Source organism: Akebia trifoliata, unplaced genomic scaffold (assembly GCF_017979445.1).
Source record: "Akebia trifoliata isolate Shusen 1 unplaced genomic scaffold, ASM1797944v1 Contig01157, whole genome shotgun sequence".
Lineage (NCBI taxonomy): Eukaryota > Viridiplantae > Streptophyta > Magnoliopsida > Ranunculales > Lardizabalaceae > Akebia > Akebia trifoliata.
Window position 1 is genome coordinate 1 of NW_028237547.1, and position 15330 is coordinate 15330.

A 15330-nucleotide genomic window follows, 5' to 3' on the forward strand; every position below is an offset into this window, starting at 1 on the left:
GTTGGATTGTCAATGTGGGCCCAACAACTCTTTTTAAGATTTGAAATTTTAAAAAAATAAATATGTGGGCAACGAGCAAGAGAGAGAAGCTCTCTTTATTGTTCATACCATTGCGCCACATGTCAAACGTTTGTTGGGCTAGGAGCCAACTTGTAATGGGGCGTGCGCCAAAGAATTTAGCATTTCTCTTTTTTTTTGTTAAAATCAAAATTTGAATTTTTTTTTAGCACTTCAAGTGCCGATTTGATAATTATAAAAAATGTATTACTTTTTTTATAAGTTTTTTTTTTTTTTTAAATTTTCATAATTCCCCTATTGTAAATCATGTATATAATATTTTATTTAAATAAGTTTCAATTTACCTGAATCAAAACTGAACCCGAAATTTTCAGTTCGGTTTTGGGTCTTCCCTTTGGAACAAAACCCGAACCCAAAATTTTTGATCCGGTTTCAGCCATACTCCGACTGAATCCGAGAATTCGGTTCGGTTCTACTCGAGTGTACATTCCTAGGCGTGAGGACCCATGTCATAAAATTCAAATTTGTAGAATTAATTTGTCACTTAACATACATTGGAGTGGATTTGACCTCATCAATTTGAGACATCAAAAGCATGATCTGATGACATAGGGTTATGAAAGAAAAAATTATAAGTACTTTTTAAAAATAATATACAAAGTAAAGAGTTAATTTTCACCGTTGAATTTTAATTGTAAATTTGGGAGTTCGATAGCCATCAATTTTCAATATCAATGATCAAGCTCAAAATTTTATGTTTTTAAGAATGTTTTGTTTTTAATTTAATTTTTTCGGTGAAACCTAATTGGCTATGTTGTTCGATTTCTAATCTGATAATCCATGTGCACCCACAGCCCTTAGTAAGATTTTAAGACTTACTGATATAGTCATAGTAGTATGATTCATAAGGTAAGGTTTGTTCGAGTAACAAACATGATAAGGGAGTTTTTGTAATAAAATTGCAACAGATAGGTCTGCTCGGCAAATCTTATAATAATAAAGAGAGCTGCTATTGGAATCGCAACTTTAACTTATTGAGAAGAAGTCAAATTGGGGAGCCAATAGAAACTCTTTATTTTTTCAACAATATTTTTTTTTTTGGGTGGGCGGTGTGTTGTTTGGGATTTTATATGAGCCTATCACAATTGTAACAACTACTGAAATTGTTTGCAGAGTGTTATAATGTTGAGATTATAATCAGAGCCAAATCTTTTGAATGCTTTAAAAGTGTGTTATAGTCTTTAATAGTAGTGTGATTAATACTTTGGGGAATTGGGATGTGATAAGTAAAAGTTGGGGTGCCAATAGCAGTTCTCATAAAGTCGAGTCAGCTAGAAACTCTGCCGATTTTTGAAAACACCCTTTCTCTAACCTAGCTCATACGTGACGGGCAGAAAACCATAGATTTTCTACAAATTAGTAACGATTTTCTAGAAATTCTGTTGGAGCAAACCCACATATTTGAAGTATAAAATCAGCAAGAATCCATAAACAATCACACAAAGATATACATGGTTCGGTCAGAATTGACTTATGTCCACAGGCATAAACGACAATTTCACTAAATTAACCAATCGAAAAATCAGGTTGGATCACGACCCAAACCAAATGGGTTCAAAATTAATTAGGTCATACGGGTTGTTAACGGATCATCAAGAATCAGGGTTGAATTCATGAGAACTCTCCAACATCAGGAATAAAAAGACATAACTCAATAGATTCATTATGAGAATCACTAGGAATATCTTCCCATCTCAGTCTCACGTATGAGGCTAAGCTTCAAACACAACGTGAAAAAAGCCCAAATTCGATGGTCCAAAGCGTCAAATTTGATAAAATTCAACGGACTTTGATGGACTAAGGCGTCAAATTTTTCATTGTCGAATATATATTTTTTTGATGACTTGAATTTGTCAAATTAATGGAGGATGGGAGAAATTTGACAGCTTTAAGACGTCAAATATGGAGAACATAACAAAATTTGACGGCTCTTGACTGTCGAAATTCGATTTTTATAATTCTTGGGCCTTGGCCCGTCGAATTTACCTGTAGAAATTTTAAATTTTCATGTAGTGAAACATCGTTTTGAGGTTAGTAAATCGTAGTATTATAGGTGAAATTGAATGGTTGAATGCCTCTGAGGAGTTGCTTTTGCCATTCTTCCAATAAGCACTTAAATCTAAAAATAAAATAATAAGGTAGATATGTAGTGATTGGGAAACATTCTTTTCCATTCCTTTTCTTAATGTGTCTGCTAGTACTACATTATTTTCCATTTCTTTTCTTAATATGCTTCCTACTACTTTTTTTCGGATCTCATCTAAAGGAACTTCATACTGGACTTCATGAACTAGAAGTTGCTGCGATTCATAATTGATTCTGGACTTCATTTTTGCTTCACAGAAGTGGCCATGGATTGTCTTTCATTTGTAACTGAAGTGGGGAAAGCTACTCTGGGATCCCATTAAAGGTGTAATCAATGATCTAGTCTCTTACCGGACCAATATTGAAAACTTTGGAAACCAAGTGGCAGATTAAAAGCAACAAAGAAGAAAGATGTTGAGAATCAGGTGGAAGAATCTCAATGGAATTTAAAAGAACCCACTGAAGAAGTACGACGTTGGCTAGAAAGGGTGAATGAGATTGAAGAAACTGCACGAAAAATACAAACAGAAGCTGATGAGGACAAGAGGTGGCTCAAGGGATTGTGTCCCGATTGGATCTCTAGTTATAATGTGAGTAAAGAGGCAGCACAAATGGAAGTGATCATTAAGGAACAGCTACAAAAGGAAAATTTTAGTACGGTGCCGCGACCTCTTCCTAGTGTCATACCAAAATATGGCAATTATGTAACGGGTCTTGAACCCATAGAACAGGCAAAGGATCAGCTAATGAAGTTACTGGATGAAGAAAATATTAGAGCCATAGGGGTGTACGGAATGGGGGGAGTGGGTAAAACTACTCTAATGAAAATACTAAACAATGAACTTGAAGAAAAGAAAACCTTTGCGAAGGTGATATTTGTAACTGTATCCAGCAAACCAGACTGGAATGGAATTCAAGATCAGATTGCTAAGAGGCTGGGCTTGACGCTTACGGGTGAGGATAGTGATAGGGCTTACTATTTGTTACAGGGGTTGAGCTGGAGAAAACAGTTCTTATTATATTGGACGATGTGTGGGAGGAATTCGACAAATTCCAAGTGGGTATCCCTAGTAAAACAGAACATAAGGGTTGCAAAATTGTCATGACCTCTCGAAAGAAAAGTGTTTGCACCAAAATGTATACAGACAGGGACATTCAAATGGAATTATTGTCTGATGAGGACTCGTGGGCTCTCTTCAAAGAGAAAGCAGGAGAAGTAGTTGACTCTCCCACATTGCAACATGATGCGAGATGGTCATGAGAGAGTGCAAAGGATTGCCATTGGCAATTGTGACAGTGGGATTGTCATTGAGAATGATTGATAATAAAATTATATGGAGAGAAGCACTGAGGAAATTACAAAGTTCAGTACCGACTGAACTGGAAGAGCTTGAGTACGGGCCAGTGATTTCATCTTTACGATTTAGTTATGACTTTCTAAAAGGGGATCCGTTTATCAGGTTATACTTTTGTTTTGTTGTTTGTTCCCTGAAGATCAAAGCATCGATTTGAAAAAGCTATTTTTGTACGGTTTTGGGGAAGATTTCTTTAAAGTGGTTAGAACATTGGAAGAAGCATCAAATAAAGGAATATTTTTTGCCCATAGACTAAAAGATTCTGGCTTGTTATTGGATGGTGATAATGAACAGGAGGAGGTGAAAATGCATGATGTTGTAAGAGATGCTGCCATGTGTTTTGCAAAGAAAGACGGGCATGGTTTTTTTGTAATGGCTGGACTACGGTTAAAAGAGTGGCCAGAGTTTGAAGACAAGGAAGAATATAAGAGAATTTCACTGATGGACAATGACATTAGGGTGCTCCCTGAAGGGTTAAAATGTCCCGAACTCCAAACTTTGTTATTACAGGGAAATACACATCTGAAAGATATCCCAGCCGATTTCTTCACATGGATGCCCTCTCTTCGAGTTCTGGATCTAAGCTATACTAAGATTACATCCTTGCCACTATCGTTTTCGTGCCTCACAAACCTAAGGACATTATGTATGGAAGATTGCTGCATGTTACAAGATGTATCTCTACTTGGAGGACTGGAACAACTTGAAATACTTAACCTGCAAAACTGTTTTGGTATCCGCGAGTTGCCATATGAATTTTGCCGACTTACCAATTTGAAGTTTTTTAAATCTGACAACGATGCCATGGCTTGCAAGGATACCGTTCGGGGTGATATCAAAATTAACTCGTTTAGAAGTACTGAAGATGAGTAATGGATTTTGTAGTTGGGATGATATTGATGAAGAAAATGTTACCGGGAAAATAGCTAGCTTTGCTGAGATAGCCTCGTTAAATCGTTTGACAGAACTAGAAGTGTTTTGTAAGAGAGAGGAATGTTTATTTCAAGATATGGAAGGCGGCCCTTGGAGAAAATTAAATAGATTTGACATGGAAGTGGGAGAATTATATGTGCACCCTCGTACTGATGACGTGAGAAATAAAATGCAGGTTGGTATTTCGAGTCCAAATTTGGCGAATTGGGTTAAGGTACTGTTGGAAAGAACAGAGGAGGTACAGTTACATGAATGCAAGGATGTTGAAAGTCTTGAACAGTTGGATGTAAATCTTGTAGGTTCCAATTGTTTGGTACATCTTTCTCTTAGAGAGTGTCACCAAATGGAATATGTCATTAACTTTGAAAAGAAGAACGTTCGTGCTGCATTTGCTAACCTCCAGAAATTGTACCTCTGGGAAATGCCAAAGCTGAAGAAGCTATGCCATGGGGCTGTTCCATCTCGTCATGATGATAAAGGAATGGAGAGACTAATAAAATTACAAAGTACTCCTCTTCCTCCTCCAACAAGTTTCACAAATTTGCAAGAGTTGGACATCTCTCACTGCCGCAAGTTGAAGAATCTCTTCACATTGAATTTAGCAGGAGGGCTCCATAAACTTCGTTCTTTAGAAGTGTCGCACTGCAAGAGCATGAAAGAGCTAATTTCAAAGGATGACGAGAAAGAGGAAGAAGAGATTAAAGAAGAAGAAGAAGAAGAGTTGAAGATGTGCAAGAGTTTATTTCCTCAGTTATTGATACTGGATTTATATAATCTACAAGACCTAACATGCTTCTACTCAGGAGGAGGAGGAAGAGGAGGGTCAGGGAACATGCTTTTTGATTTTCCTTCTTTGGAAATCATTGACATTCAACACTGCCCAAAACTGAAGAGACTCCCCTTTGGCCCTCATACCGCACCTCATTTGGAAGAATTCTGGTGTGGAGAAAAATGGTTAAAAGGGTTAGTAGAGGGGCGGATGAGGACGACGACTCAGATAGCATCAGATCAAGACTACAATCTATTTGCAGGTACGACCTCTAATACTATCTATCATATATTAACAATCTCAAGTTTTGTTTTTTTTTTCACCTCTTGTCTCTTTCTCCACCTTACAAAAGTCTTGAAAACAAATGAAGAACTCGTGTTGGAGGTCGAGGAGGAGGAATCAAGTGAAGAAGTCGAGACGGAGGAATCAAGTGAAGAAGTTGAGTCGGAGGTTGAGGAGGAATCAAGTGAAGAAGTCGAGGAATGAAGAGGAGGAAGAGGTTGAAAACAAATGAGATTGGTTTTTCTCTCAGGTAAAATATTTTCTTTTCTTTTCTTTTCTTTTTCACAAGTCTGACCTGGTATGTGCACATAACCATAGATTTGTTTCCTCGCGATACGAGAAAAACCATCAACGGTTATGTATGCATGTCTACTCCAGAATTGTGAGAATCACAGAAAATCCTGTGTCACCCCAGCACTGTTCTGTATAGGATAAAATGGTAGCTAGTTTTTATCTATCAGTTATTTTGCTTCAACACATGCAGGGTTCTCTTCTCCTTGGTTTTCATCATAGTTTTAAAACTCATCTAATCAACTCGAAACTCGTCTGAGTCGACTCCACTCGATTGGTCTTTGAGGTGACTAGGATACAAAACTCAATAGATGTTCAAATCAAGTTGAGTTTTCGAATTTTAAAACTATGGTTTTAATCTGGATAAAAGTTAGGAAAAATATACCCTAAAATTAATTATCCTATTATTTATGTTTTTTTATTTAGTAAAAAGTTGTTTCTATTGATTTTGTGGTAATAACATTGATATTATCCTACAGAGCTTTTCACCAAAAACTGCTTGTGAAGTCACAATTTCTTTACAGGTTTAAGTATGAAGGAGGGGTTAATTTTTTTGATTGCATGTCCGTGACATTATCACACATAAACTTCACCATCTCGCCAAGATGGCACCTTAAAACATGTCTTATTGCCCTCCAGAGGATCAAACAAAAATCAATCATAATTCAGTCACTTTCTATTTTAAACAAAAAAAAATTGATACTTTCCATCAAAAAGTTTCCCACAAAAAATGACTATAAAACTTTTTAATATAAAATTATTCATTTTCTACTATTTAGTCACCTTGGATTCACCCAACCACACTACATGCTAATGTTGATTCCTTTTGTTTGCCGAGCTAATTGGACCTAAAACCAACTCCATTGTGCCTTGAACACTCTGTCTCACAGCATAAGCAACACAACCCTTTGGAGCTCAATGGATTGCAAGCTGATACAATGATTTCGGTGGCTGCCCTTTCTTTGGCATCTGTAGAATGCAATATATTTTAGCAAACCATGCACTCTTAGCTCTACAACAAAGCATTTAAATAATTTATCTGTTAATATTTTGTATGAAAAACTGCTTGTTATATTTGTGGCTTGTATTATGTTAGTGGTATTATATTGGCAGAATGGACCGTGTCTATGGACTATAATTAAATTCATAATCCACTTGTTTTAGGATTTCTATGAGGGATTTTAGTTTTTTTTTATTATAAATAAATGTGATTGAAATATTGTAACTCTGGATTTCATGGAAATAGTGAAAGGATATCATCACCCCTTGTGGACGTAGGCAATCTTGCCGAACCACGTAAATTTTGTGTCGTGCTCTCTCTTATTTCTGATTTTGTGTATCTTTTTTTCTCTTTATTATCATTGTTTCTCGCACTCAATTTTGTACACTATTCACGTGTTATTAGTCTGATGGACTACTACAACTACCCATATGTACTTTTTGTGCAAGGATATTCACTGATTTTCCATATTATCAACTTGATGATGATTGATTGTGGACATCTACCTCCTCAATGTTTCCTGTATGTAAATAAAATTAACATCCTGTTTATGTACACTATCATTTAGCCTGTTGTGTCACTGATTTCCTGGGTTTTGGTCCAATTTCTTTTTTAGTTGCAGTATACCAATCTTTTTTCCTAGAATCTCTGATTCCTAAGACACTTTGTGGAATTGTTCTTCCCAGATAGAATTCGTTATCCTCGACATTTGGAGTTATTCTCTTTTTTATTTTATTGTTTTGGCAACTCTCTAGGTTTTGTTGCTATTTTCGCAGATTGGTCAACATCGGCATAGAAAATTTTCAAGTTAGAATTTATGGGAAGAGAAGCATCTATCATTTTTCATACAAATAGTAGAAGATATATTTGCCTTTCAAATACATTTTTTCCTAATCTCCTTTCTGTCCTTCAGTTTTGTGTAATGGATGTACATGCGAGGTCACATTTTTTTAGTGCCCTTTCTTCTCTAGTGACCATTTCACTGATTCCTAAGCTTAGTAAAATAAAATGTACAACATCAATGTCGGGGCGAGCTCCGAGTTGGGCTAGGTTCGGGATAACTAATAATAATCGGGGCAAGGTCGGGTTTAGCTAAACCTGCTCCGTTGTTATCCCTAATTTTTAGGTAAATACTTAGATCTATTTGCCAACCCTTCTTATATTATTTAAATTAAATTAGACTTGCCCTTTATGTTTTAAAATTGATGACATGCCCCCTTTGAATCCTCAAATTGCAAAATCACTCATTTAGCTAATTTTCCCTTCAAACCAGTTATCTTCAACCTTAGTGCGAAGCTTAAGATCTTATCTTCTTCAACTTTGGTCTTATGTGGGAGATTAATAGGATTTTTTTTTTTTTCTAACTATGCAAAGGGGTCCCTAAGGGCACACGTTAAAGGTACATTTTAAATACACCTTGTAAATAAGTATTTGAGAGGTTTTTTTTTTTTTTTTAAGGAATTTTTATAAATTAAAATAAAATTTTGAGGTGATAAGCATTTGAAGAATTTTTATAGGAAAAAAAATTTTGAGGGCATTTTTAATAGACAAAAATAAATTTTGGAGGTGTATTTTAATTTTTAATGCATCATTACATGTACCCTTATGGGCTACGGCACATGTTAACAAACCCCATATTGATTAAGTGTTGATGACTTCTTTTCCTCAGTCTTGCATGACAGACTTCAATAAATTGACAGTCTCATAAGGACACACCAAAATTTTCCCTTTCTAATTGTGCGAGCACTTGTGAAATTGGGGAAAATTATTTAATGCATCATGTCTGAGGGAACCCCTCACTTTTGGGAGATGGCTCCATGCTTCAACAGGGATTACGATCCATTCGGACAATTTACAATGGTAAATGACGAATAAAGAACAATATACTCATAATTTTAAATATTTAAATGTAATTTCTTTACCTATTTCAAACTATTTGAGATGATGCATTTTGAATATTTTAAGAAGATCTATTCAACGTTGAACACAAAAATTCAACAACAAAGAAAAAAAAACACAAAAAAATTAATTAAAAATATGAAATACAATTAGATTACTAATTTAAAATTTCCAAAATAATTATAAAAAATTTAATCGCACATCATGCAAATTTTGTAATTCGTGTGCTGCTACCTACTAGTTATATATAAACAGTTCAGAATTTCTCATTTCAATTCCAATACTGAAATAAGTAAAGCAAATTTAGGATAATCAGATGTAAATCAACAAAACAGAGCATTATCTTTTAATTGTTGAATCACTTTTATTGAGACCACAAAAAATTGATGGGTTATATCTTCTATTCTTGTAAATAGAGAGTTGTGGATTCAACCCGGATTTTTTTATGATACGTTAACGACCCATATGACCTGTTTAATTGGTAATGTGTGGGGTTTCCAACACATTTGATTTGGATTTAGATTCAACTGATTTACCCTCTTTGTAACCCTAAGTATATAAAGGTAAAAGATGAAACCCTAAGTGAATTAGAGAGATATACGAAAGGCAGAGATTGTAACCTAGTTCTTTGATTATCATAGTGAAATCGCCGTTTTTGCCCGTAGACGTAGGTTAATGTTTTGACCGAATCACGTATATCTTGTGTTTTTGTTGATTTATCTGAGGGTTCTGTCTAACAAAAATGTTCATTCACTGCTGGACAGATCCTGAGTTTGATGTCTGGTACAAATAGAAATAACAGTTTTATAGATAATTTCTAATGACTAAATTACTCTTAGTGAAGGCTAAAACAGCAAAAACAAAGCGAATCAATAGTATATCATTGTATCATGTACTTATATTACAATATCAATAAACCATATAATCTTCATAGTGATGTTGGTTTTGAAGGGAAATGATTTGCGCCAACATGAACCAGTGATCTTCAGTCAGGTTTTTTCAAGTTCAAACAGTTGTCGGCAGCTTGGTTAAACAGCTCCTGAACCTGCTTCAATTCCTCCTTTGCAAACACCAACAATTGTTAGTTGGACATCAGTACCCAGCATCAGAAGTAAATCATAGATTTCCTAAAAAGTCAGAGAAAACCCCAACCCCCCAAAAAATAAGAATTTTCTAAGCAGAAAAGGGTAGAGAAGTGACCTGCAGCCTCCAGCTGCCTATGGAGTTCTTGTCCTATTGCATCATTTTCTGCCTGGAGAGTAAATTGAGTAAGATAACTAACTGAAAGTCAAGAAAAATGACACTAGTAGCAGTAAATTCGTCAAAACGATACCTGAAGTTCTGCAATCTGTTTCAATTGGGATTCCTCGCCACCCTCTGACACTGGAAGTGCCGCAACCAATACATCAAACTGCAGAGGTAAAAGAGGTTTAATAGCATACAAGGTTTAAAATCTGTCTGGTTTGGCATCTTGGCTAGTTCATAGTACAAGACGGAACGAAATAACAATGAGTTTCAATAATAATTGATTTATTATATAAAATTGTCTTAATGCTTAATATAACTATGATGTCCAGTGAAAGAATATTAGATTTGATAACACGTGTCTTAATGCTTACAAAAAGTCCTTTTGACCGTTTCAATTAACTTTTTTTTTGGTATTGTACAAATCAAAATTGCAGAAAGAGAAGTCCTTAAAACACTAAGATTGGATTGGGCATGATCTTGACCTTGAACAAATAGCAAAGCCCATTAGTTGATGGGTGTGATAGAAAAATTAATCCTACCTTAAGTCCATAACCACAAGTGACAAGGCCCTAAAGACGAACATCATTCTCAGTTAATCAAACGCGAAGACCGGAGAGGGAAAAAAAAATATGAAGTCTCTATAGAAGAACAAATACAGCGAACTGTTCTCCAGATTTCTCATTCGATCAAGCATGAAGCTTGAAAATAAGAAAAGATATTGAGTCTATGGAACAATACAAACTGCAAGCACTTCTCCATAGAAGCAAGGCCTCAATTCTCATGAGACACATAACGTTTGCACTTTTGCCAAGTTTTGTATGTTCTCTCAGAGGTTTTGCAGGCAGTTTCGATTTAAGTGTGTAAATAGGACAAAAATTCTACCGAATACAGAAGGAAGGAAATGAATTTGAGGAGGCATGAATATGAAGCCTCTATTTTATACTTAATGGGTAAAGATATCTTATTATTTTCCATAGTGGTGGCAGATATTGAATAAGAAATCCTGACCATTTTGGGTAGTGATGGCAGATGTTTGACCGTCTTTTCTACAAGGTCTTCCTAATTCTTAGTGAATCATGTACTGGCAGATGTGAGGAGTTACCACTTTCATCATCAAGAATAGATATTCAAGAGCATATCTGTTTTTAACAGGATCCTTTTGAAATGTAAATCTTATATATTTGTAAGGGGGAAAAAACTATCAGAAAGAGAATTAAAGTATCCACCAAATCGATTGCAAGGAATGCCCACCATCATCATCAGCATGACACACACATAGAGATTGGGACACAACACTAGATGGATCTTACCTAGAAGAGCTCCAAGAACAAAAGTTGGCCCAACCAGATGATACTAATTCTTAGTATCCTATCATTTTCTTTTGGGAGTCTAAAGAATATTGAAAAATGTTTAGGAAGCATCTTCAAAAGACAATGGCGAAGGCCACTGAATCTGGATAATTTTTCTTAAGATTACCCACATGAGACCTATCAAGTGATCTTTATTAGTGGAGATATTATTAATGCTTTAAAAGGCTTGGATAAAATTTTAATTATTTATTAGTCATCAATGTTCAAAGTCTCCTGAAGTAGAAACATTTTCCACACCTGCTTTGCAGCCTTAACCATGCACCACGGCCTTGGGTTGCTCTGCAATGTTGACTGTGCTATCCGAGGGATTAGCAGGTGGCTCTGGATAGTTTGGAGAAAGCCTGACGGGTGGAGCATCTCTTTGCAAAGTCACAAAAGTATTGAAGGCAAGTGATGCAATTGTATTCACTTGTTTTTGTAGCTGAGAGATGATGTCCATCTTATAAACTTGGCTTCAAAACTCTCAGATGAATATTAAAACATACGATCAGAATAAATAATTCAATATATATAGAGTTCTTGTGATATTAAGAATACAACAGAAGTGCAAAAATGACTTACAATTTTATTGATGAATCTCAATACATTAGTATCTGTAAATGCACAACCGTCCATGTATATATCAGATAAAAAGAGAGATTGTAGCGTAAATTAGTCTAATATTTTTGACTAATTGGGCAATGGGTCTAAGGATAGCATGCAAATTGAGATGATGAAGAAAAAATATAAAATAATACTATAATTATTGAGACATACACAACTTGTAAATGCATCGATTAATTTGATTTATGTGTAATGGACGTAATATTTCATTTTGATTTAAATGGAAATTTGGGTAAGTTTCAACGTCATGGAAAATTCATCAAGTCAGCAACTTTATGTCATTGTTCACACAGTTACATAATGAAAATTTTCTTTCGTACCTCCAGATAATGAAAATCCAGAGAAACCAAGCTCAATTTCAACTGGGAATCAAGTACAAGTAAAAACATAAAGAAGAAGAATCTGAACCATGAAACTTACAAGGGGGAGTGGGCCACAATGATAATGCATCTTTCATGAAAAACCCTAATCCGAGCTTTCCTCAGTCAATGTACCAATTATATCCAGAAACAAAACGCAGAAATGAGAGAAACCCTAATTAAAGAAATACCTTAAACTCTAAAAACCGACCGATGTTCGTTGTTGTTCTTTCATTGATGTGTGGACTGAGTCATTCGATTCAGATTGTTGTAACATCGAATCAATTACAGAGTTCTCAATGAATGTTCCACTGAGCTTCTTCTTCTTATTCTAATAATATTTTCTTAAAATAAAAAAACTAATAAGAAAAGAGAAATCAGAGTCATATATGAGAAATCTTTCTACGCTCTCGCTCAAGACAAAATTTATATTGCCACACTGAATTTTCTGTTTTATTTTTCAAACACCCTGAATTTTAACTTATGAATCAGAAACGTATGCAAAACATAATTCTCTTTGAACCCTCTAAAACCCTAGGTTTAAAAACCAAAATCGAAACCCTAATACCCTATCGATGATGTTAAAGTAACCATTATATATAAAAATAAAATAAAAACAAATCATATTCCCTCTCTCTCTCTCTCTCTCTTTGTACACTTTTTGATGATATGTGTATGGATTTGTTCAAGATTTCGGAGAAGAATGGATTAACACCAGAGGTTGAAGAGTTCGAAAGAAGAATGGTTTAACCCTAGAGGTTGCAGAGTTTGAGGATAACGAATCTTTGGTTGGAGGTTGAAGATGAGAGCATTAAGAGAGAGAGAGCTTATCTGCTAGTTTGATGCAGTTCATTCATGGAGGAGAAAAGAGTATCAAACACACACAAATCAGCAACTTAAGCGCGAGTTAACAACTCGCACAATAAACACTAAAATATCCAGATTTTAACGTTCAAACAGACACAAATAATGAGAGAGTTGCTATTGGCACACCAACCTTTACTTGGTAAACCCCAAATTAAAAAAAAAAAAAAATTCAATTGCTTTGATCAAGTAAGAGTTGGAGTTCCAATCATGGTTTTAAAACTCATTTTGACCGTCTCATATCGTTCGTAAAGGAGACCGAGTTGTCTCATTCAACAATGAGACAAATGAGCCATGGTATTAAATCTTGTCCGATATGTTTGACTTGTCCATCCGTCTTGTATGAGTCGTCTCAATCTCAGACGAGATTAAAAACCGTGGTTCCAATATAAATTCTATTTTTCTTTTTGTTGTTTAGATTTTTATTTGTTAGATTAAGAGACTTTTATGAGTCTAATTCTAATTGTAAATAACTGTTGAAGTTGTTTGAATGTGTTTCAATGCTTTGTAACGTTGAAATAATATATATTTTTTTGCTAGGCAAACAAGAGGGCAAGTGATAAGCGTGAAAGTGGGTTCAACATGTTTTGAACCTAAGTGTTGGGATCAACATTCCACACGTCTTACCGACTTAATTAATGTTGAAATGTTTGAATGTTGAGTTTTTATCTTTTAATTAGATTGATAAACAATTTAAGAAATTGGAATGTAATAACTAAAAGTTGGGGTGCCAATATAATCTCTCTAAAAGTACAAAAATGGAGAGATTCACCTAGGAGTAACCCCTCATGGTATGTGATAGGTGTGCTATAACAAAAAATTTAATATATTTCTTTTTATAATTTTAACATAATTTATTAATCGGATATGGGGGTGGATCTTTGGATGAAGGTTATAATTGTAATAATATTTCAATAATTAAACCAGTATTATCTTCTAATTGCAATAATCATCAATATTCTCACTATGATCATTATTTTTTTGGAAATAAATTATCATTATCTATTTACGAAAGAAAAATTAGTAATATTATTAATAGTGGTTGAAATAAGGTTTTTATTATTAGGTTTTCAACATTTTGAGAACATGATCCTATATTTTGGAAGTAGAAATTGAAGAAAGAACATCTTCCACAACACCAGAGCAAGCATTAGGAGAGGAAACAACTTCCCTAACAGGGGGATCCAATTAACCGAGGGGCAAACCAAAATGAATGATGTTTTCGTGAAGTGATTTTTTTTTTGGTGTTTTACCACCACTTTATTCAGCCCTCTCTGTGTCATCTTTTGGCCTCTTGTTTTCTCACTTTCTTTGTTTTAGCCTAGAAGTGCCTACTACTACACCACACCACACTTGGCTCTACACATTAAGAGAGCTAACCCATGTCTAGTGCCTGGCAGAGCTAAAGGGAGCTTCAATCGTTACTCCTTATCCCCAGTCAGCCCAGGCTAACAGGGCCTTACTTATTCAGGGGGGAGAGTGGGGCCTCGAGAGGCAATCAAGGTTAGTGGTCAGTAATTAGTAGGTGAAGGCATGTTTTCTTATTTTTGTCAATATTTGCTACTTTTATTGCCCTACTTTTATCAATGTCTGCTACTAGTATTGCAAAATATTAGGGGTTATCTGTGCTTTATGCTGGTGCTGCAAGCATAGGAAGACTGAATTTTCAAGCATTTTAGTTATCTATCGTTGGGAGCAAAATAATGGGATATTGCATTGTTTCTTCCCTCAATTAAAAAAAAACAACAAAAAATCATACAATTATCAAAACCACCAAAATATCTGGTGAATGTTACTAAATGGATCAATAGATCTCCACAGGTAACCCCAGTATTGACTGGGAACACAGAAAAATTCAAAGAAAAAAAAAAGCATCAAATATGAATTAAACTAGTTTTGAAATTGAGAGCTAAAATGCTCAAAGATTTCAAGACAGTTAATTTTGGTGTTATTCATGAGACTCTGAATCCGTCTCTCTAGGAACTGTCAGCAGTAATAAATTTCATCCGCTGTTTTAGTCCTCGAGGCTTGATTCTGGATGGATCATTTGATGCAGCCATTATCTATGTTTACTTCATAACCTTGTCAAGCTCCTATTGAATCTGTAATGTTGTTTGATTATAACCAATCTCTCTTAAGACTCCACTGGAGAAACAGCATCCTTGTTCTATGATTTTACAGTTGCATTAGATTC

At 35.0% G+C, this 15330-nt stretch overlaps 1 protein-coding gene and 1 pseudogene across 2 annotated transcripts; one reads left to right on the plus strand and one right to left on the minus strand.

Annotated features, from left to right (window-relative positions):
• Positions 1-513: 513 nt before the first annotated feature.
• LOC147380648 (disease resistance protein At4g27190-like) lies at positions 514-7076 on the plus strand. Its single transcript, XM_086431406.1, is given in 7 exon segments — positions 514-3177; positions 3180-3379; positions 3415-3669; positions 3672-4325; positions 4327-5482; positions 5591-5752; positions 6684-7076. Coding segments are annotated over 6 exon segments (2784 nt in total). The 5' UTR covers positions 514-2774; the 3' UTR covers positions 5707-5752; positions 6684-7076.
• Positions 7077-9494: 2418 nt separating this feature from the next.
• On the minus strand, positions 9495-13199 carry LOC147380649 (mediator of RNA polymerase II transcription subunit 21-like; annotated as a pseudogene). The gene is made up of 4 exons (XR_015175203.1): positions 11548-13199; positions 10026-10103; positions 9893-9944; positions 9495-9754 (listed from the first exon to the last, which is right to left on the minus strand). The product of XR_015175203.1 is annotated as a mediator of RNA polymerase II transcription subunit 21-like (transcript).
• Positions 13200-15330: the final 2131 nt, after the last annotated feature.